Genomic DNA, 23173 nt, shown 5'->3' on the forward strand with positions numbered 1-23173 from the left:
ATGTACTTCTGGAAAGAAAAAAAGGCAGCTTCGTTCAGTTACAGATATTGATTCTTTCTAAACTGATGCAATTTATCGGCATGCATAAGCATATTATAGAAGGAAAGAACACCCCACTATAGCGAAGTTGCTAATTTTTTAAAAGAAAGTGAACTTTTCTCAGGGGGAAAACGTCACTTAAAGTGGTATTAAAAAGTATGGGGTTCCGTTTTAAAAAGTTAGATGGTCGAAAACTGTTACTTGAAAAAGCTCACATCATCTAAGCTCATGCCATGTAAAGTTTTTATATTTCACTTAAGAATGTTTTCATTGTAAATTTGGAAATTTTCCTATACAACAAATTAAATTATTTGAATATTGTATGTGATAAGATGAATAAATCACAATTTACTTTACTGCCAAACTTGGCAGGCTGTTCTATTGCAGGTGAATAGTCCCCTTATTATGGATAGTGATAAGGTTTTAAGTGTCAACTAGGAAAAGATCAAGCTGCAATGATAAAACAATGAAATGATAGTATGGCATTACTGACTGAGAGACAAGTCTTTTTATTTGATCCCACTTGAGCAACTTGCATGTCGATGATATTGATATTGATGATGAAAACATGACACCCAGTCCCCGAGCAGAATCAAACCTGGGTCCCCATGATATAGAGGCAGCAATGCTAACCACTAGACCCCAAGCTATGGACAACTGCAATAATGAAACTTGCTGTCAGTGGTAACCCTTTTCTACATACTAACCCTTAAATGCAAAACATTTTCCCAATGATGAATGACTAGATGAACACCTTGTGTGCAGAAATCTGCATTTTAGCTGTTCGGGAAAAGTGTCATCTCGAAAACTAACTCGTTGTCGTTTTGGAAATGCCTGCCATGTAATAATGTCTTCATCCTATAAAAATGAAATGAGTCTCTCAATGCCAAGTTAGGAAGATAGGGGGGGGGGGGGGGGGGGGGGGGAATGGGGAAGGCAAATTGACTCTTCATCTTGACAGTCTCTTGTAACCACATCAGGAGATTTCAGAAGCATGCATCTTTGATGGTTTGCTGCTTACGAACATAATCTGTTAGCACCACAACATGGTAGTCCCAAAGAAACATTTAACCTCACCTTTCTCAATGATGATTGGGGCTTTACCTTTTTCAGAGTTTCTGAATCTACAAATTTTTTCTGCACTCTCATTTTGGCAGGCTTTTTTATTGGATGTGATCTGTTACGAAATCCAGCAAGTGATAACCTGTGCTGTGTTCAAAATGTTGTGTAAAATGTTAAAAGCTGATCCATGACTGATTTTCAATTTTCCCACTGTCACCCCCTGTGTAATAGACCAGTCTTCAGCTACTAGGGCCTTCACTTCTACTGCGATCCCCAGTTTTCCACAGAGACATGGTCTGCTCCTAAGTTCGTCATCATTCAGACCCATTTGAGTGCCCAGGAAGCATCAGTGTCACCTAAGCCCTCCTAGGTCAAAAGCAGTTAAGGAAGAACAGTTGAAAATTGTGGACCACTATCAGAAGGCTTTTTGGTGTTGTCATGATACTTAAAATAAAACATAGATCCATCATCACTAACTGTAAGTACAACACTCGATTAGTAAAGCTGCAAATGCACCAAAAAAACAAAAAACAGCAAAACCTGTTTTGTTGATGGAAAAAATCATAATAGGTTTTTGGTACTCAGGGACTATTTTCATGATAGCCTGTTTGAAAAAGTGAAAAACTTAGTGGGTCCTTTTAAGCAATGTTGTTGAACCCTTTGTACAGTGATCTGAAGCAGAAGCAGTCATGATTAAACTTCAAAAATGTGTGATTTCATCTGGATACTGCATCTGCTAATTAATTGGCAGTCTGTTAGAAGGAAAACTACCAAGGGAAGATATTTTTCATGAATGAAGAGGTTAGCTGAAAAACTTTGTCTTCTTGCTTCCATGTAAACACAGTTTTCATTGCCATTTTGTTACGTAATTACCTCTTCATATCAGTAAAAAAACACAGAAAAAGGGTAGGTGTACATACTATATAATATCAGAATTCACATACATTTTTTTTGCTATAACCCATTTTTTTTTTAAATTAATATATTTTGGCATACATCTATCAAACTTATCAGTGAGGCAGCACAGTCACCAAAATGCTGCATGTCATTCTCTGCCAGTGTACACTACTTTCATGTCATCCACATGTGGAAGCAATGTAATGTCATCTAGATGTCAGAGAGAACAGGAAATTTCATTTTAATGTGTTTAGTAGTAGTATGTTATTTTTTAATGCTTTGTGTGTTTTGTGGTACATAGGATTTTTAGTTTGATAGACCTCAAAGCATGCTATCAGTTATTTACTAATTTCCTGCTTTATCCTGTGCATTTACATAATATATCTTTTTAGATCAGGCTCATACGAACCTTTTATTGTTATATTTGACACATATGACCTCGATGATAAGCCATGTAGCACTGTCTATAATATAGCAAAAGCTTATCATGCAGTGCTACATTTTTAAGTTGTTTAATCACACATTTACACTTTTTATGTACCTCAGTGTTTTTTACAGGTATCTACATGGTTGTCTCTGTTTACCCTCAGGTATCTCAGTGTATACAGCTTTGTTTGAGTAATGTTTATAACTATGAGCCCAGCCATGACACCTAAAAAGAGGACATGGAATGATAAGTTACAGCACATTTTGGTACACATCACGGAAGGATATAAGTATGCTTTCAACTATCCAACTGGAGGCATTCTTGTGTGGGCATTTTTTACACGAGAAGAAATGGGCTTTCTGATATGTTAGTCATAGCTTTTTACTGAGGCACAATACAGAAACCTGTTGTCTCATTGTGTTGAACCTATGGCACCCGGAAGTTGACACAAATCTTCATTGAAATAATGCATCACACCATTGCTCCTGAACTGCACCAGATTGGTTTCAGGAACACTCAACAAATATGAGGTGTTCGTGTAGCCCTTTTGATCTCAATCCTATTGAACACAGCCAAGATCCCATCAAGTTAGTTTGTGCACCATGGAGCCAGCTCCTGTCAGGCTGTGAGTTGTCGAGTAGTGGTTAATTGGGGTGATTCCTCAACACTTTTGATGTTTTGTGCAGCTAGTGCCCTCATTTGAGCAAAAAGGAGCTTCATGCTAAAGTAAAGGGAAGAACTGTAGCATCACTTGAGTTCAAGGACAGAGCACCAAGAACCAGGCGTCATCGACCTGCCTGCTCACCACCCTCGGCAGCAGCAAGACACTCCATGTCACCATTCCACATGTCATTCCCCAGGGGCTAGCCACTCGGGTTTGACCAACTTCTATGTGACAACAGCTGTTTTGGTTGTTGCATCTATTCCAGAACATTTGCACATGATCCGCAATTGCAGACACTCCACAGATTTAGCCAGAGTAAGATTTTTGAAATTTTTGAAAACATAGTCAGCAATCTTAAAAGTAGTTAAAATTAAAATTTAAAACAATCTAGCAGTGTCCATCCACCGCTCTGGAGATTGAAGATGAATGGAATTGTACGAACAAAAGTTTGCTGAGACAGGGAAAGTGGTCACAGGATGGACCTCGTCATCTTCAGGCAAATGGGGAAGGGGGCACTGTGTCCACTGTGAAGGTAAGCACAGGTAACATGCGCACGGAATCAGTGACAGTCTTTTTTTTTTCTGACCTGTTATGTGACAGGAAAGTTTCGCAGATTATTATTTGATACAGAATTTTAAGTATCTGTGGCAAATACTTTATAAAGTAGAATTAAACCCACCACACTGCAAGTCAAAGTTCTGTAATGATAGAATTCGGAGGAGGGGTAGGGGGGTGGACCCATTATTGCCACAAAGATCACCCCTAGCCTGGGGGGGAGGGGGGGGGGGGGGTCTATATAAGGTCTCTTAAAGTCGGCTTGCAGGATATTGTACCAAAATACTAGGAAATTAATCTGGGTTGATGTAGAATCAGATCTGCTGGTTAACTGTTTGTGTGTAATTGTGCCTTTGCCTGAAAGTGAAGATTTAGATAAGGCACAATGTTTGACACAGCTTAGTTTGTCCTACATATGGAAAATTGGTGGAAGCACAGTTGTGCCTGTCAGCATTCATAATTTCAGTTCCGAAAAGGTAAAGCTATCGCATGGCACTCTGATAGGCAGCTTATAAATAATGTCACATAGTGGAAGGTGAAAGTAGGAATGACGAACACTACCTTAGGTTTATTCAGCACTTGCACATACGAGAGTGCGGAGCGAACTGCCTCTGGCCAGAACTCATACAATATATATACAGCTACAGAACATTCTGCTACAATGAGCCTTGCCATTTGCGGATACTTCTAGAATGTACTCGAACCAAAGATAGAAATTAAAATGTTTCAATTCAGGCGAGGTTTGAACTCATGACCCTCCATGCAACAATCTAGTATCGTAACCACTACACTACAGCGACTGTGCTACTCGGATTTTTCTCTGACATTACTCCCTCCTTAAGAGAACAGCATCTCGGTGTTAGGTCCTCCTAGTCCGGGAACAAATCATCAGTCCTGCATACTCCGACTCCCGATGACTGATGTTTGCTGTGGCAGTGATCTTCTAAGAACTTCCCTTGCCGCTACATTCTTCGTTACCTTTCCGCTTGTTGCCTGTCGCTGGAGCTTCAAATTTACCCTGTGTTGCGGGATCCTTATAGGGCTTCATTCGAAGGATGTGGACTGTATCTCTGATCTTTCGTCGTCATGTGTCGGGGTTGAAATCTTCAACTTCATAAGTAACTTCAGACAACTGTCTTACAACGTTATAAGGTCCAAAGTAGCGCCTAAGGATCTTCTCAGAGAGGCCAACCTTCCAAACAGGAGTGAAGATCCAGATGAGGTCACCAGGCTGGTAGACAACAGGGCAGTGGCTCATGACATACCTTCGGTGATCATTTTCTAGAGCCTGTAGTGTGTGGAGTCGAGCGAACTGCCGAGCTTCCTCAGATTTGGTTAACACCTGGCCGATGTAGTCGTTGTCCATGTCATCAGGATGCAACGGAAATGCAGTGTCCATCGTCATCATCGCCTCATGGCCATGCACCAGGAAAAATGGCATAAATTCTGTGGTGTCTTGTTTGGTGGTGTTGTAGGCAAATGTCACGAAAGGTAGCACCTCATCCCAGTTACTCTGTTTAACATAGATGAACATTGATAGCATGTCAGTCAAGGTCTTATTAAGGCATTCAGTAAGCCCGTTAGTTTGTGGATGGTAGGCAGTCGTCATGTGATGAGTAATGTTGCATGTACAGCGTGTGCAGGCACTATCAGCAGCTGATTGGGCTCCACAGGTACACTTCTGCGAATGGTTCATCCAACAATGTGTCAATCCTCATTTCAGTGCAAATGTTCTCTTTACGGATGAGGCTTCATTCCAAAGTGGTCAAATTGTAAATTTTCACAATCAACATGTGTCGGCTGACGAGAATCCACACGCGTTTGGGCAGGCATTGTTGGTGATGTCTTGATTGGGCCCCATGTTCTTCCACTTACACTCAGTGGAGCACGTTATCATGATTTCATACAGGATACTCTACCCGTGCTGCTAGAACATGTGCCTTTACAAGTACGACACAACATGTGATTCATGCACGATGGAGCTCCTGCACATTTCAGTCAGTGTTCGTACGCTTCTCAACAACAGATTCGGTGACCGATGGATTGGTAGAGGCGGACCAATTCCATGGCCTCCACGCTCTTCTGACCTCAACCCTCTTGACTTTCATTTATGGGGGCATTTGAAAGCTCTTGTCTACGCAACCCCGGTACCAAATGTAGAGACTCTTCGTGCTCATATTGTGGACGGCTGTGATACAATACGCCTTCTTCAGGGCTGCATCAGCGCATCAGGGATTCCATGCGACGGAGGGTGGATGCATGTATCCTCGCTAACGGAGGACATTTTGAACATTTCCTGTAACAAAGTGTTTGAAGTCACGCTGGTGCGTTCTGTTGCTGCGTGTTTCCCATTCCATGATTAATGTGATTTGAAGAGAAGTAATAAAATGAGCTCTAACATGGAAAGTAAGCGTTTCCGGACACATGTCCACATAACATATTTTCTTTCTTTGTGTGTGAGGAATGTTTCCTGAAAGTTTGGCTGTACCTTTTTGTAAATAAGTGATAGCATGCTTTGAGGTCTATCAAACTAAAAATCCTATGTACCACAAAACACACAAAGCATTAAAAAATAACATACTACTACTAAACACATTAAAATGAAATTTCCTGTTCTCTCTGACATCTAGATGACATTACATTGCTTCCACATGTGGATGACATGAAAGTAGTGTACACTGGCAGAGAATGACATGCAGCATTTTGGTGACTGTGCTGCCTCACTGATAAGTTTGATAGATGTATGCCAAAATATATTAATTTAAAAAAAAATGGGTTATAGCAAAAAAATGTATGTGAATTCTGATATTATATAGTATGTACACCTACCCTTTTTCTGTGTTTTTTTACTGATATGAAGAGGTAACATCCTGTATAGCCACTTATTGATGGAACACCTTTTAGAGCATGTAAAAATCGCCAGCTTATAACTACAAGAACATCAGTCTCAGCTGCTTCAATAATTTTAGCCATAATAGGTGTTGTGTTTTGCCTGTTCAAGTAGAAAGTTGCTCAGTTTCATCCATGCCATCTTTCATCCTAGGTGTTCAATAATTTTAGCCATAATAGGTGTTGCTTTTTGCCTGTTCAAGTAGAAAGTTGCTCAGATTTCATCCATGCCATCTTTCATCCTAGGTGTTCAAAACAATAAAAACAGCAACAATGAGAAACAGTCTGACAAGGAACCAAATCAGTTGTGAACAAATACTTAGTGTATGAGGCAACTGTTAGTAATGTCAGGAAAGAAATGTAAATATTATAAAGGAGCAAGTGACAATCTGAGTGAAGTAGGGGGCATGAAGTGTAATTACTTCTAAATGAATCAGTGCTTATGTTACATCCAGATTTCAGTGGAAACATAGCAGCCAGATTTTTCTTAGGGCAGAGGAATGTAATGGGATGAACTGCAGCAGTGTTTGGAGCTAAGGACAGAGTACCAAGAACTGGGCATCAGTCATTGCCAGTCTTCATGATGCCTGCTCAGCACCCTGAAGCTGTTGCCTGTAATGAATAGTTCAACAATACACATTATATTAAGTTTCACCTTAAGAGCATCACAGTATATTAAACATTATGTTAAAACATTTGAAATATTTTCCAACTTTTGTGTGAATGACTGTTTTGATAGCTACCTAATTTATTTCTATCTATTGTTCTTGCAGAAGAGGGAAGAAGTTCAGTGTACCTTCCATGATGTGGGATGTACAGAAATACTTACAAAGAATTCTTTGGCTGAACATCTGAAATCACAAGTTCATCAGCATCTAGATGTAAGTTATTTGCCAGATTTAATTTCTGTACTTTAGGCATAAAAGAAAATAGTACTGTGTAAATTTGTATCTGTGTTTCAACTTTGTACTGTGATAAGGAGACTGATGACACTGATAAAAATGCAAATAAAAATCACATATAGCCTTGAAGAGAGCTATTATGCTAAAAATAGTAGACCTTAATAAGCATTACGGTAACATGAAAAAATATGGTTGTTATTACTGATTGATAATGTTTGTATATGTTGAGAAAAATATTCACGTGAAAATTACTTTCTTGTGTTTCTCATTACTTTGGAGATTAAAACGTTTTCTGTTCTATTTAAAATTGATTTCCTCTTGCGAACTCTTTTTGAGATGACTTTCAACAGTGATAAACATATTTACACTAATTTAATTACATTGTACCATATTTTCAGCTGCTTAGACAAGCACACATGAAAGCACGAAGACAAAACTCTGTTGAAGAGAAGTTGAAAGGAAAAGCACAGGAAGCAGCTCTTCTTTGGGCACCAGATTCAAAAGGAGAATCCACAGAGAAAAATGGGGTATTTATTTATCTTGAAATTGTGTGTGTGTGTGTGTGTGTGTGTGTGTGTGTGTGTGTGTGAGTGTGTTTTTCAAATGATAGAATGCATCCTCATTGACTGATAACAAAAATAGTTAGATTACTGTTTTAAGGAAGCACTCATTTACTGCTAAGTGTGCATTTAGTTACGCACTCTTAGCATAAGTTTGGGTATTATACCATTTACTTTTGCAGTTGTATCTCCAAATTGAACTTATTCTTCTAAAACCTTACCACCTAACAGAGTTTTTAAAAGTTGTACATGGAGGTTGAAGTGGAATAGTTGGGAAATATGGGATTGTTATAACGTCAAGTTTAACACATATATTTCAGAACGACACAACGCATATAAGTCACAGAGTAAGTTGACAAGCAAGACATGTGTACACGTTAGCATTCGAATGAGCACTGAGTCCCAGTCTAGTGGCCGCTGCTCGGCTGGCCGCTTAGGTGGCGCAGCTGCTGCATGGCTGGCAGACAGCGCCGCACGTAGAGGACGCGCGTAATTGCACGGCGGTGCTTTGAATGAGCGGCGAGTCACAGCACTTTCCCCCCTTTTGAAATTGTTGCACTGGTCTTGATGGAGGTGTCCTGGAGATGGCTAACGTCCTTGGGCATTGTTTGACTCACTGTAAAGTCTCGGGGAGAAGGCTTCCCGTACGGACGGAAGTGTCCCCGATGATAACGGGTCGAGATGACAGGAGATGTAGGGGTCGAATCTGCTGGGGGCCCATCCACCAATCTGCCCATTGCGGCAAGTCCAGTTGATATGACAGGAGACATGGGCGATGTGTCGGCGTCCGTTGGAGGAGGAGGCGAGTAGATTTGCTCTGACAGAGGATGGTCATCCGGTTCCTGCATGGGCACGTCTCCTGGTGGCGTCCGTTCTTGTGCTGGCATCGCGATGACGGTGAGAGGGCTGCGTTGTGAGTATTGAGAGATGCCAAGATCCCGAGCGTCAGGTAGAGCCAAAGGTGATGTAGCGGCATTTGGAACAGGCGTTGCTGGCACACGAGGCCGAAGCTGGTCTGAATGACGCACTGCAACCCCCGTGTCCGTCTGGATTTCATACAGGCGTCTGCCATGGTGTCTTAAGATGAGGCCCAGGCTCCATTTTGGCCGCCTGCCATATCCCCGCACCCAGACGAGGTCGTCGGCGGTGAACCGGCCAAGTGAAGGCACCCACGGCCGTGAGGTGGAAGGCCGCAGAAGATGAAGTAGCGTGCGGGGCTGTCGGCCATGTAAGAGCTCAGCTGGGCTGTGGTCGCCCATGGGGGTGAAACGGTAAGATGCCAGAAACTAGAGAAGCGCATCATCAGCAGCAAGTCAGAAGTTTCCACATCTGAGCCTTAAATATGCGGACCAGTCGTTCAGCCTCACCGTTGGATTGTGGATGGAACGGCAGGGCCGTGACATGCATAATGCCGTGACGAGCACAAAAATTTGGAAGAGGCAAATTGCGGACCATTATCAGTAACAAGAGTAGAGGGGAGGCCTTCCAAAGAAAAAATGCGGGCGAGAGCACTGGTGGTTGCCGCGGTGGTAGGCGGCGTGCAACGGACAATGAAAGGAAAGTTAAGAGTAAGCGTCAATTACGAGGAGCCAATAAGTACCTAAAAAGTGTCCCGCAAAGTCAGCATGAATGCGCTCCCAGGGCTTCTCAGGCGAAGGCCACGGTGACAAAGATGACTTCGGGGCAGCGGCTTGTGATGCACAAGGGCCGCAGGCAGCGACCATGTATGCTATTTCAGAGTCGATGCCAGGCCAGTACACATGACGGCACGCCAGAGATTTTGTGCGAGACACACCCCAGTGCCCTTGGTGAAGGAGGCGCAAGACCGAAGCACGCAAAGACGCAGGTACCACAACGCGCGGCGAAGCATTGTCAGTGAAAAGGAGGATAACACCATCCCTAGCCGTCAGGCGGTAGCGCAAAGCATAGTAGTTCCGCAACGGATCAGAAGTCTTAGCAGATGGGCGATCTGGCCAACCCTTCTGAATACAGGTAAAACCCGGGAGAGGGTAGGGTCAGAACCCATAGCAGCCGCCAGCCTGTCCCCAGTGATGGGGAACCCGCCCACAACCCGCTGCTCGGCAACATCCAGGTGGAAACACAACAGTTCGTCCCTATCGAATGCCTGATCAGGACCCATGAGAAGGCGAGACAGAGCATCAGCATTTGCATGTTGAGCCGTTGGCCGGAAATGAATCACATAATTGAAACAAGACAAGGAAAGAGCCCAACGCTGGAGGCGGTGTGCAGCCTTGTCGGGAAGTGACGTTGATGGATGAAACAAGGAAACAAGTGGTTTGTGATCCATAACAAGATGAAATTTTGAGCCATAGAGAAAAACACCAAACTTATGAAGAGCATAAATAATGGCCAAAGCTTCTTTCTCAATTTGAAAATACTTTTGTTGGGCCTCCGTGAGCGTTTTGGAGGCATAAGCAATGGGTTGTTCCGAACCGTCAGAAAAACGGTGCGCAAGGACTGCACCGACCCCATATTGAGAGGCGTCTGTGGCAAGGACAAGATGTTGGCCAGGTCGATAAGTAGCCAGGCACAGGGCCTGTTTCAGCATAGTCTTCAATTTCTGGAAAGCCGCGTCGCATGATGCGGACCAGTGAAAAGGCACGTTTTTATGCAACAGGCGATGCAACGGCTGAGCCACCAAAGCCGCAGACAGTAAAAACTTGTGATAGTATGCTATTTTCCCCAAGAAGGCCTGCAGTTCCTTAACAGATGTAGGGCGAGGAAGGGCATCGATCGCAGCGACAGTTTGCTGAAGCGGACGAATACCATCCCGAGAGAGTTGAAACCCCAAGTACGTGAAAGATGCCTGAAAAAATTGTGATTTCTGAAGATTACACTTAAGACCGGCAGTCTGTAAGACATGAAAAAGTGTGTGGAGATTTTGAAGATGTTCTTCAGTTGTGGAGCCAGTGACAACAATGTCGTCCATGTAATTGATACACCCAGGGACAGGAAGCAATAATTGTTCCAAGAATCGCTGAAAGAGAGCAGGGGCACTAGCAACCCCGAATGGCAAGTGTTGGTATTGATAGAGGCCGAAAGACGTGTTAAGGACCACAAACAGCCGGGAAGCAGCATCGAGAGGAAGTTGATGATAAGCTTCTGACAGGTCAATTTTAAAAAAATACTGGCCTCCAGCAAGTTTAGTGAACAGTTCTTCAGGACGGGGCATAGGGTAAGTGTCGATGAGGCATTGAGCATTTACAGTCGCTTTGAAATCGTCACAGAGACGAATATCACCATTTGGCTTAGCAACGACAACGACAGGAGAGGACCACTCACTGGAAGTGACAGGAAGCAAGACCCCTGATGTAGTGAGACGATCCAACTCCCATTTTACCCGATCATGAAGGGCCACAGGAATGGGCCGAGCCCAAAAAAACTTAGGCCGAGTAGTGGGTTTGAGCGTGATATGAGCTTCAAAGTCGTTTGCACAGCCTAACCCAGGAGAAAAAAGGGACAAAAATGTTGTCGACAAGGAATCCTGTTGAGCATAAGGAATAGCATCAGAGACAATATTGACAGAGTCATCTATGGAGAACCCAAATACGGGAAAGGCATCGAAACCCAAAAGATTTTCTGCGTTGCTCTGGTTGACCACAAATATGGTAACAGTGCGAACGACGGATTTGTAAGATACCTCAGCATTAAACTGTCCCAAGAGAGAAATCTTCTGTTTATTGTACGTCCGTAATTGCCGAGTGACAGGTGACAGGAGTGAAGAACCCAACTGAAGATACGTCTGAGAATTAATTATAGTGGCAGCAGAACCAGTATCCTCTTGCATGCGAACATCTCAACCAAGGATTTGAACAGTGAAGAATAACTTCCCTGAAAGGGAAGAAGTGCAACTGACAGACAACACAGACTCAGAATCAGCGTCATGTTCATGAACATCATGTATGCGGTCGGATTTGCAAACGGAAGTCACATGACCTTTCTTTTTGCAATTGTGACACACAGCCCAACGTTGGGGACAATCCTCGCGTGAATGTTTCGTAAAACACCGCGGACATGAAGGAAGTTGCCGGGGGTTTTGCTGCAGTTTCTTAGCGGGTTGTTTACGGCTAGGCTGAGGCTGCACGTGGGAGCGCACTGCGGCCACGTCGGCCGGCGGGGACACGCCGCACGCATCGTCAATAGCGCACAGAGGTTGTATTTCGCCGATATCACCCCACGCCTCTATTTGCGCCCCAGCGGCGCAAGAAATTTCAAAAGACTGCGCAATGGAGAGAACTTCATCTAGAGTCGGATTCGCCAACTGAAGGGCACGTTGCCAAATTCTTTGTCGGGCGCCGACCGGATAATAGCATCCCGTACCATGGAATCGGCATAGGATTCTTTGTGAACGTCAGTAACAAATTGACACTTTCGACTGAGGGTGTGAAGTTCAGCAGCCCAAGCGCAATAGGATTGATGTGGCTGTTTTTGACAACGATAAAAAGGCAACACGAGAGGCTACCACAAATGTTTGCTTTTGAAAATAGACAGACAGAAGTGAGCACATTTCAGCAAAGGACAAAGACGCAAGATCCTTCAAAGGAACCAATTGCGACAACAACCGATACATTTTAGGTGAAATCCAGGAAAGGAACAGAGACTTACATGGTTGTTCGTCCGTGACATGAAATGCCAAGAAGTGCTGTCAAAGACGTTTTTCATAATCAGACCAGTCTTCCGCCGTCTCGTTGTAAGGAGGAAAAGGAGGTATAGCCAACGACGAGAAACGCCCCGCATTTGACGCCGCGATGAAATCGCGAATCGCCGCTGTTAGAAGCGTTTGCTGTTCAAGGAGATTTTACAATAGTTGCTCAACAGTAGCCATGGAACCCTGTTGGTCAACGGTGAAAAGGAAAAATCCACTACCTCGTCGCCAATTGTTGTAACGTCAAGTTTGACACATATATTTCAGAACGATACAACACATATAAGTCACAGAGTAAGTTGACAAGCAAGACATGTGTACACGTTAGCATTCGAATGAGCACTGAGTCCCAGTCTAGCGGCCGCTGCTCGGCTGGCCGCTTAGGTGGCGCAGCTGCTGCATGGCTGGCAGACAGCGCCGCACGTAGAGGACACGCATAATTGCGCGGCGGCGCTTTGAATGATCGGCGAGTCACAGCAGGGATAGAGTAGTAAAAATGTGGATACTCATGTAAATTTGGGAAAAATCATATTTAATGTATGCAAAATTCGATTCTGAGATTGCACTTAACTTAAACTATTAAAAGACATACTTACGGGAAGCAGAAAAAAATAATTTAACAGTGGAAAATTCAGGCTGGAATAATGACTATTATAAAAGAACAGATTACTACTCACCATATAGTGGAAATGTTGAGTCACAAACAGGCACAACAAAAAGGCTGCTAAACAAGTAAGCTTTCAATCGAAAAGCTTCTTTTGACGTAGACAACACACACACACACACACACACACACACACACACACACACACACACACACACACACAATATTTTGTGTGTGTGTGTGTGTGTGTGTGTGTGTGTGTGTGTGTGTGTGTAAAAGATTGCTTGTTGAGCAATCTTTTTGTTGTACCTGTCTGCGACTAACATTTCTACTATACACAGAAATTAATTTGATTCAATAACGTATCTCTTAAGTTTATTAACTTCAAAAAAGTTCTGAAACAATTATCTGTTTCCATAGTATAGGTCATTTCATTTTACATTTATCTGTCTGCAGAAATCAAAAATGTATTCTTTGTTCTCTGCACCTGCGCACTCAAGAAATACCATGCACTCAATATTGTCTGACATGCCATCTTGGACTTCAGAAATAAGAACCGAACCAACTGTATCTGTAGTTAAAATTGAGCAACACACAACAATTGACTATTCTTTTACGTAATGCATTGTATGGTTTTAATTGCTAGTGTACCTTTTGTATAATTATTGAAAATTTTTTAAAACTTAGCTGCAAAAAGTTTGTAGAACTGCGAAAACAATTTTCCTGCACTGTAACCTCATTCAATGTCTGGGGATTAACTGGACTTGCTATAGAGAATCATTAAAACATTGTGAAATAGTCCATGCATCTTCCACTTGGGAAAACCACTCAACAGGCGAGAAATTACAGTATTCCATATTTCCCAACTATCCTCTAATACCCGAAGTTCATGTAGTAGTTTATAAGAATTTCAGTCATCTTAATGTCACTGATGTGCATCAGTTGAGTTTGTTAGGTGCTATTTAATGTGAATTGTTAAAATTTATGCAATCCCCAGCCACTGATATGATCAGCTGCTTGTATGCGTCCTGTCTCAGCCAGTTTATATAAAGAAACCTCAGTGTTTACCTACTTTCCCAATTACAACAGCTCTAAATATTGATAGCACCCATGTGAAGAAACTGAAACTCATAGTCCAAGGGAAACTTATGTGTTGCTTGCAGTAAATACATATTGTCTTCCTTATATCCCTGTACCGACAGCTGGAATTCTGCATAGAAAGAATGACCCCTTGGCAGCCATGCAGTGGATGTTGCAGTGCCACATCTCTCCCCACCTTCTAGATGCTGAATACTTCAGACATGCTCACTATTTCTCTGTGGTGTCACCGCCAGACACCACACTTGCTAGGTGGTAGCCTTTAAATCGGCCGCGGTCCGGTAGTATACGTCGGACCCGTGTGTCGCCACTATCAGTGATTGCAGACCGAGCGCCGCCACACGGCAGGTCTAGAGAGACTTCCTAGCACTCGCCGTAGTGGTATAACCGACTTTGCTAGCGATGGTTCACTGACAAAATAAGCTCTCATTTGCCGAGACGATAGTTAGCATAGCCTTCAGCTACGTCATTTGCTACGACCTAGCAAGGTGCCATTACCAGTTACTATTGATACTGTAAAACATGTACCGTCAAGAGCGACGTTCACCATTTATGGATTAAAGTTAAGTATTCCACAGCTACGTCCTTTTTTGCTAAAGTCTAATTTCCTTGACCTGTTCCAGACCTCACGCCAGCCTGCGTGAGCTAAAACGCGTGCCTTTCGGCTTCCTCTCATAACCGGTGTTGGCTGTCCTGCCAACCCACAACATTCTCAGGATTGTTTTGTTTCAGTCATTGGAGACACACGAAGAGAATTGGAGTATTTATTTATTACATTTATGTCATTTACTGCAGTCTACAACAATAATATATTTATCCAGCAGAGCACAAATATGCGGAAATGAAATGTCATTTGTTGGATGTACAGCAAGCTACAAAGGATGCTGAGATTCTGCCAAAAGTGATGATACTGAACTCATAACAGAGGCACATACAGTACATTGAAATACCATCTGGTGGGTTGACATCAAAAATAAAATATGGTGGTTCTGCATCAGTAGTCCTAGAAAACTGTTGTCCACCACAGCTAAATGATAAACAGGGGAATGCTTCGAAACTACTACTGCAGTTAAAACTACTCGTACACCATGGACACATTTACTCTATGTGTTAGTAGCGAGCCATATGCAGAGTGTGGTGTGCTTAGACTCCTGTGGCTATCCACTGCAGTCAATTAACTAATGATCAAAAGCTAATTGTTCTAGGGCTGCGTTTGGAGTTGATAAACACACTACTCAGTTATTCCCCTTCAGAGAAATGTAGAAGTAACCATTGTTATAAAATATGCTGCTTCTTAAGTCTTGGTGAACCATATTAACTTGCAAGTCTATTATCTCATTAATTGTAAAATTTTCCTCGCAGATTCTATGAATCTAGAAGTGTTTGATGTATATAGTGAACAATAATGGAGGTTCTGCTGCCACCTGACCCAAGTGCAAAATAGTTTAGAGTTTTCTTTCTCTTATTTCAGAATTGTTATGAATTCTGAGTACAGGCGATGATAATCTCTTCAGCACTGCTAGTTACTGAAGTGACATTTCTCTCTCCCACTCTTGGTATCACTGTTCTATAGGAAGCTGTTGAAGATTACACTGTAGCAACCACCCCTCCCTTTCCAGAAACAAAATTGCATTCTATGTATATTGGAATTAGTTTTATGTCGTCATTCAAGTTTCTGTTTTACCATTCTGTCAGTTAGCTTAAAAGGACAGGAAATGAAAGTTACTGGGCTGCACAATTCCCTGCACTTTTTAGCCTTATTGAGTTTCCTTACTGCAAAAATGCGTGCTGTATTCAGCTGAGGTACATGAGCCCTGTGTGTAAGCATGCAGAATACCATGGCCGGTAGCTGTGCAGATGGCAGGGGATACTTGGGGAGAGTCGTCGTGGTGGGGGCTGTGGGCAGACGCTGTAGGGGAAATGCCAAGCGCTGGAGGGGAAGTGCTGTTATAAACTGAAGCCTACACTCATATTTTTTGTAAGTATTAAGTGAGGAACTCAGGAAAAGTAAGCTCAAAATCTTACAGAAAAGTACATCCTGTAGTGACGTAACAAGACTGTTACGCCACTTGAAGTAGCCGAAAGAAAGGCACGCGTACACACACGCCGACGGGCGTGAATTCTGGAACAGGATAACTATTGAATGGTAGCAAGAAAAGTACGGAGCTGCTTTATACTTAACTTTAATGTCTCCTTGTGATACATCTCTCTTGACTATACAAATGCGACTCGTAAGATACATGCACTGTTACAATTGGCGCCTTGCTAGGTCGTAGCCATGGACTTAGCAGAAGGCTATTCTAACTGTCTCTCGGCAAATGAGAGGAAGGCTTCGTCCGTATTGTAGCTAGCAATGTCGTCGTACAACTGGGGCGAGTCCTCTATCGTATCTCGAGACCTGCCTTGTGGTGGCGCTAGGTCTGCGATCACACAGTGGCGACACGCGGGTCCGACATGTACTAAATGGACCGCGGCCGATTTAAGCTACCACCTAGCAAGTGTGGTGTCTGGCGGTGACACCACATTCCTCCCCCGCAAATCGGCGAACGGTCGTAAGATAAGGCTTCCGCCCGCCGTGGGGAGGACCCCATGTTGACGTATGCGATGAGGTGGGGAGCCTAACAACAGGCGAGGCTGTGCCACCCGCACCCGGCCATTCGGTCCGAGGGGAGCTAGGAAACGCCTGAAAACCTAGTCCAGGGTGCACGTCAACATGCGGTGTATGCGCCCGTAAAGAGACAAGAGGGGCCGAAGGGTCGACCTCCATTGCGTCGGGGTAGCCGACGCGCGATGACGTCATGTGGTCCGGAATATGTTTTTAACTGAACATTTGCGGCACGCAACGGAGGTTTGCCCAGTTGTTTGTACGTGTCGTGATTGAGCAATCAAACTGCAGCTCCGGTATCGAGCTGGAATGGTATCACTTTGCCTTCAAAGTCTAAGTCCACAAAAAGTTTATTGTCCTGCTGACGACAAGAGCGACTGTTTTGTGCAATTTGAACAGACACTTGTACAGAATCACTTGCTAATTGACGTGATTTCCGGCGACGTCGACGCACAGTTTTTGTGGGACGAACACAGTCACTGTTAGAGAAAGTGGCACTGGACGAATCGGAATTAACTACATGAATGTCCATGGGCGAAGGTCCACGATCCTGAGTGTCTTTGGTTCGATTCCGGCGCGAAGCAAAGGGCCTGGAATGATTGTGATTGTCTGATCGGAGCTTTTTCTGGCAAACACTTTGAACATGTCCTTTCCTATTACAGAAAAAGCAAATAGCTTGGCGTGACGGGCAATGTTCACGCGAATGTCTAGTAGCACACCGCGGGCATGATTTCACTGCATTTGTGGGCTGGCGCGGCACACGTGGCTTAGAGCGCGGCGGCAGCTGCGTTTGTTTGCGCGAGGGCAGTTGACCGGGCCGCGCAGCTCGCCCGGCGGGCCGGTTAATGTTACACACTGCTGGCGAAGTTTCAAAAGATTCCTGAGCACAGTCAAGTGTGTCTTGTCTATCCAATATGTCTATCACGTGTTGAAGGGAGGGATTAACTAATTTCAAAATGTGCTCCCGTATGCGAACATCAGAACGTTCTGTGCAATTGCATCACGTACCATTGTATCTGAATAAGAAAGGCCACAGTCACAGTCAAAGGCACAGTCCCTAGTAAGTCCTTGCAATGTTGCTACCCACACCCTATTAGTTTGACCGGCCGTACGTTTCGTACGAAAAAACTTATACCGTTTTGCAACCACATTAACTGTTTCTTTGAAATAGGCATCTAAAGCAGACAAAATTTCCTCGTAGGACAGAGTTGCTACGTCGCGTCGGGGAAACAATTTCACTATCACACGGTAGGTGGACACACCGACACAAGAAAGCAAAACCGGCTGCCGCTCATTACCTTGAATTCTGTAGGCGGCGAGATGGAAGGCGAACTGGCGGGACCATTCCTGCCAAGTCTCGTGGGTTTCATTAAAACTGCGAAACGGTGGTGCAACGGCAGGTTGTGGCTGCGGTACCGGTGAAGCGGCGGCGGCCGCATCGGTTTGAATGGCACGTTGACCCTGGACGAGCTGTCCAAGGGCATCCAATAACGCCTGCGTCTGCTGAGTCTGCAAGCGATAAAATTCGGACAGTACATCTGGAGATTGTGGCGAAGCCATGACACAAATAAATGTAAGCAATCAGAAAGAAGTTTTTACTCGTCGCCAATCTGTAGTGACGTAACAAGACTGTTACGCCACTTGAAGTAGCCGAAAGAAAGGCACGCGTACACACACGCCGACGGGCGTGAATTCTGGAACAGGATAACTATTGAATGGTAGCAAGAAAAGTACGGAGCTGCTTTATACTTAACTTTAATGTCTCCTTGTGATACATCTCTCTTGACTATACAAATGCGACTCGTAAGATACATGCACTGTTACAATTGGCGCCTTGCTAGGTCGTAGCCATGGACTTAGCAGAAGGCTATTCTAACTGTCTCTCGGCAAATGAGAGGAAGGCTTCGTCCGTATTGTAGCTAGCAATGTCGTCGTACAACTGGGGCGAGTCCTCTATCGTATCTCGAGACCTGCCTTGTGGTGGCGCTAGGTCTGCGATCACACAGTGGCGACACGCGGGTCCGACATGTACTAAATGGACCGCGGCCGATTTAAGCTACCACCTAGCAAGTGTGGTGTCTGGCGGTGACACCACATTCCTCCCCCGCAAATCGGCGAACGGTCGTAAGATAAGGCTTCCGCCCGCCGTGGGGAGGACCCCATGTTGACGTATGCGATGAGGTGGGGAGCCTAACAACAGGCGAGGCTGTGCCACCCGCACCCGGCCATTCGGTCCGAGGGGAGCTAGGAAACGCCTGAAAACCTAGTCCAGGGTGCACGTCAACATGCGGTGTATGCGCCCGTAAAGAGACAAGAGGGGCCGAAGGGTCGACCTCCATTGCGTCGGGGTAGCCGACGCGCGATGACGTCATGTGGTCCGGAATATGTTTTTAACTGAACATTTGCGGCACGCAACGGAGGTTTGCCCAGTTGTTTGTACGTGTCGTGATTGAGCAATCAAACTGCAGCTCCGGTATCGAGCTGGAATGGTATCACTTTGCCTTCAAAGTCTAAGTCCACAAAAAGTTTATTGTCCTGCTGACGACAAGAGCGACTGTTTTGTGCAATTTGAACAGACACTTGTACAGAATCACTTGCTAATTGACGTGATTTCCGGCGACGTCGACGCACAGTTTTTGTGGGACGAACACAGTCACTGTTTGAGAAAGTGGCACTGGACGAATCGGAATTAACTACATGAATGTCCATGGGCGAAGGTCCACGATCCTGAGTGTCTTTGGTTCGATTCCGGCGCGAAGCAAAGGGCCTGGAATGATTGTGATTGTCTGATCGGAGCTTTTTCTGGCAAACACTTTGAACATGTCCTTTCCTATTACAGAAAAAGCAAATAGCTTGGCGTGACGGGCAATGTTCACGCGAATGTCTAGTAGCACACCGCGGGCATGATTTCACTGCATTTGTGGGCTGGCGCGGCACACGTGGCTTAGAGCGCGGCGGCAGCTGCGTTTGTTTGCGCGAGGGCAGTTGACCGGGCCGCGCAGCTCGCCCGGCGGGCCGGTTAATGTTACACACTGCTGGCGAAGTTTCAAAAGATTCCTGAGCACAGTCAAGTGTGTCTTGTCTATCCAATATGTCTATCACGTGTTGAAGGGAGGGATTAACTAATTTCAAAATGTGCTCCCGTATGCGAACATCAGAACGTTCTGTGCAATTGCATCACGTACCATTGTATCTGAATAAGAAAGGCCACAGTCACAGTCAAAGGCACAGTCCCTAGTAAGTCCTTGCAATGTTGCTACCCACACCCTATTAGTTTGACCGGCCGTACGTTTCGTACGAAAAAACTTATACCGTTTTGCAACCACATTAACTGTTTCTTTGAAATAGGCATCTAAAGCAGACAAAATTTCCTCGTAGGACAGAGTTGCTACGTCGCGTCGGGGAAACAATTTCACTATCACACGGTAGGTGGACACACCGACACAAGAAAGCAAAACCGGCTGCCGCTCATTACCTTGAATTCTGTAGGCGGCGAGATGGAAGGCGAACTGGCGGGACCATTCCTGCCAAGTCTCGTGGGTTTCATTAAAACTGCGAAACGGTGGTGCAACGGCAGGTTGTGGCTGCGGTACCGGTGAAGCGGCGGCGGCCGCATCGGTTTGAATGGCACGTTGACCCTGGACGAGCTGTCCAAGGGCATCCAATAACGCCTGCGTCTGCTGAGTCTGCAAGCGATAAAATTCGGACAGTACATCTGGAGATTGTGGCGAAGCCATGACACAAATAAATGTAAGCAATCAGAAAGAAGTTTTTACTCGTCGCCAATCTGTAGTGACGTAACAAGACTGTTACGCCACTTGAAGTAGCCGAAAGAAAGGCACGCGTACACACACGCCGACGGGCGTGAATTCTGGAACAGGATAACTATTGAATGGTAGCAAGAAAAGTACGGAGCTGCTTTATACTTAACTTTAATGTCTCCTTGTGATACATCTCTCTTGACTATACAAATGCGACTCGTAAGATACATGCACTGTTACAATTGGCGCCTTGCTAGGTCGTAGCCATGGACTTAGCAGAAGGCTATTCTAACTGTCTCTCGGCAAATGAGAGGAAGGCTTCGTCCGTATTGTAGCTAGCAATGTCGTCGTACAACTGGGGCGAGTCCTCTATCGTATCTCGAGACCTGCCTTGTGGTGGCGCTAGGTCTGCGATCACACAGTGGCGACACGCGGGTCCGACATGTACTAAATGGACCGCGGCCGATTTAAGCTACCACCTAGCAAGTGTGGTGTCTGGCGGTGACACCACACATCCTTGGCACAAAATATATGTGTAATGACTTCACTTACATTGTTCCAAAACCCATAGCATTTCTCATTTCACCAGCTATCGATGGCTCCTAAATTTATATTCTTTCATTCGAAAATTCTGTAGTTAGCAGAATAACTTGGTAGATAATGAAGTTTTGCATAATCACCATACGACAAAATACTCCCCTCTGTGTGTGCTATCATCTGACAAAATCTTATTTCGATATCTCCAACCTTTTTTGAAGTATGAGAAATGTTGTGGATGTTTCACTCAGGCTTTATCGCTTGCATGGTGCAATCTCAAGATTGCAGGGCATGCATGCCAATTCTGTCATCACTGACTGGCTGAAAGGTGGCAAACGCTTGTCAGCCTCCCATTCTGAGCAAACAAATGAACTCGCCTAGTGCTTTGGATGAAAAATGGCCACTGCACATCCTCCATTGTATCCTACGCTACCTACACCCATAACCTTCTCATTATATTGAATAGAATTTTTTTTCCTATGTTTGGTAGGTTGGTAATGGATGTTATGTGGGTCTGGGGCAGTACTTGCACCTAAAGATAGCATTCTGTTAAACAGGTCAGTTGTGAATGTCCTCCATAAGTGATTTTTTCACCAAGAAGGAGAAAACACACAAAAATTAACAAAATGTGCAAGCTTTCGGAATCAGTGGCTCCTTCTGGCAGAATAGTTGAATGGGAAGGAAGAGGGACAAAGGAAAAGGACTGGCAAGATTTAAGAAAAGGGAATAATTACGGAAAAGTTGCCCAGAGACATAATACAGGGTGAGAAGAAAAGACTGACAGTTGCCAACTGCACTAGATCGGACTTGAAAACCTGAAAGGTTATGTTCGAGGATAGAGTAATAAGCAAGACAGAGATTACTGAAAAAACATCGTGCAAGTGTTAATAAGAGTGGAAAGTGGGGACGGAGGAAAACAGACAGGTCAGAAAATAAAAGGTATACAAAACTAAAAATGTGAAGAAAGGAATAGTTACTGAGAACAGATGCTGAGACTGAAGAAATTAACATAATTTAAGGCCAGAGGCATGGCAAGAACCAAGGGTATGTTGTAACACCAGTTCCTGCCTGCAGAGTTCTGAGAAAGTGGTGTCTGGGGAAGAATCTAGATGACACATGTGGTGAAACAAGCAGCAAGGTCATGGCTGTCATTTTGTAGAGCACACTCTGCAACATGTTATTTTGTATTACCAGTGTACACCTTCTATCTGTGCCTATTCATGCTAACTGATAACTTGGTGCTACTCATACTCAGGTAGAAAGCTGAACAGTGTTTACGTAACAGCTGGTACATGGTGTGTTGTTTCGTAGATGTCTCTCCCATTGACAGTATATGTTTTGCCAGTTACAGGGCTAGTATAAGTGGTGGCAGGTGGGTGGATAGGGCAGGTCTTACAGTGGGGATGGTCATAAGGGTAGGAGCTAAGGGCAAGGAAATGGTTGCCAAAGGAGCAGGATATTGTGGAGGGGGGGGGGGGGGGGGGAGGGTTTGGAAAGTTATTCCAAGTGCGGTGGGCAAAATGTCACTCAGAACTATCCTGGTGGTGCTGTGCTCCTTCTGCAATCATTTCCCTATCCCGTGGCTCCTACCACTGCTACCTCCTGATGTGCTTACATCTGTTTTTGTTACATGTTAATCTGGGGCTCTGTAAATAGATATGAATGTAACTGTTCTACTTTATATCATTATTCTAGCATGACAAAAATGTGATTGCTTTCAATTTGTTTGGAAAGGGATGGATAAAAAAAGGCTCAAGTCCTTTATAACCATCTGTTGTGTCTGATCTGAGTTTAGCTAGAACAAAATACATGCACAGGGCCTGCCGATATCAGTAGAAATAATGCATGAAAATAACTCAATAAATGAAACAGAATATTTCTAAATTCTTAGATGTTTATATTGATAA

At 44.2% G+C, this 23173-nt stretch overlaps 1 protein-coding gene across 1 annotated transcript in view; it reads left to right on the forward strand.

Moving 5' to 3' along the window:
- Window positions 1-23173, forward strand: part of LOC124789653 (TNF receptor-associated factor 6-B) — an 89565-nt gene that overhangs the window by 46776 nt on the left and 19616 nt on the right. Inside the window, exons 5-6 of the mRNA XM_047257086.1 lie at window positions 7307-7414; window positions 7834-7962. Coding sequence (XP_047113042.1) covers window positions 7307-7414; window positions 7834-7962 — 237 coding nt within the window. The remainder of the gene's footprint in view (window positions 1-7306; window positions 7415-7833; window positions 7963-23173) is intronic.

Source organism: Schistocerca piceifrons, chromosome 3, assembly GCF_021461385.2.
Source record: "Schistocerca piceifrons isolate TAMUIC-IGC-003096 chromosome 3, iqSchPice1.1, whole genome shotgun sequence".
NCBI classification, from domain to species: domain Eukaryota; kingdom Metazoa; phylum Arthropoda; class Insecta; order Orthoptera; family Acrididae; genus Schistocerca; species Schistocerca piceifrons.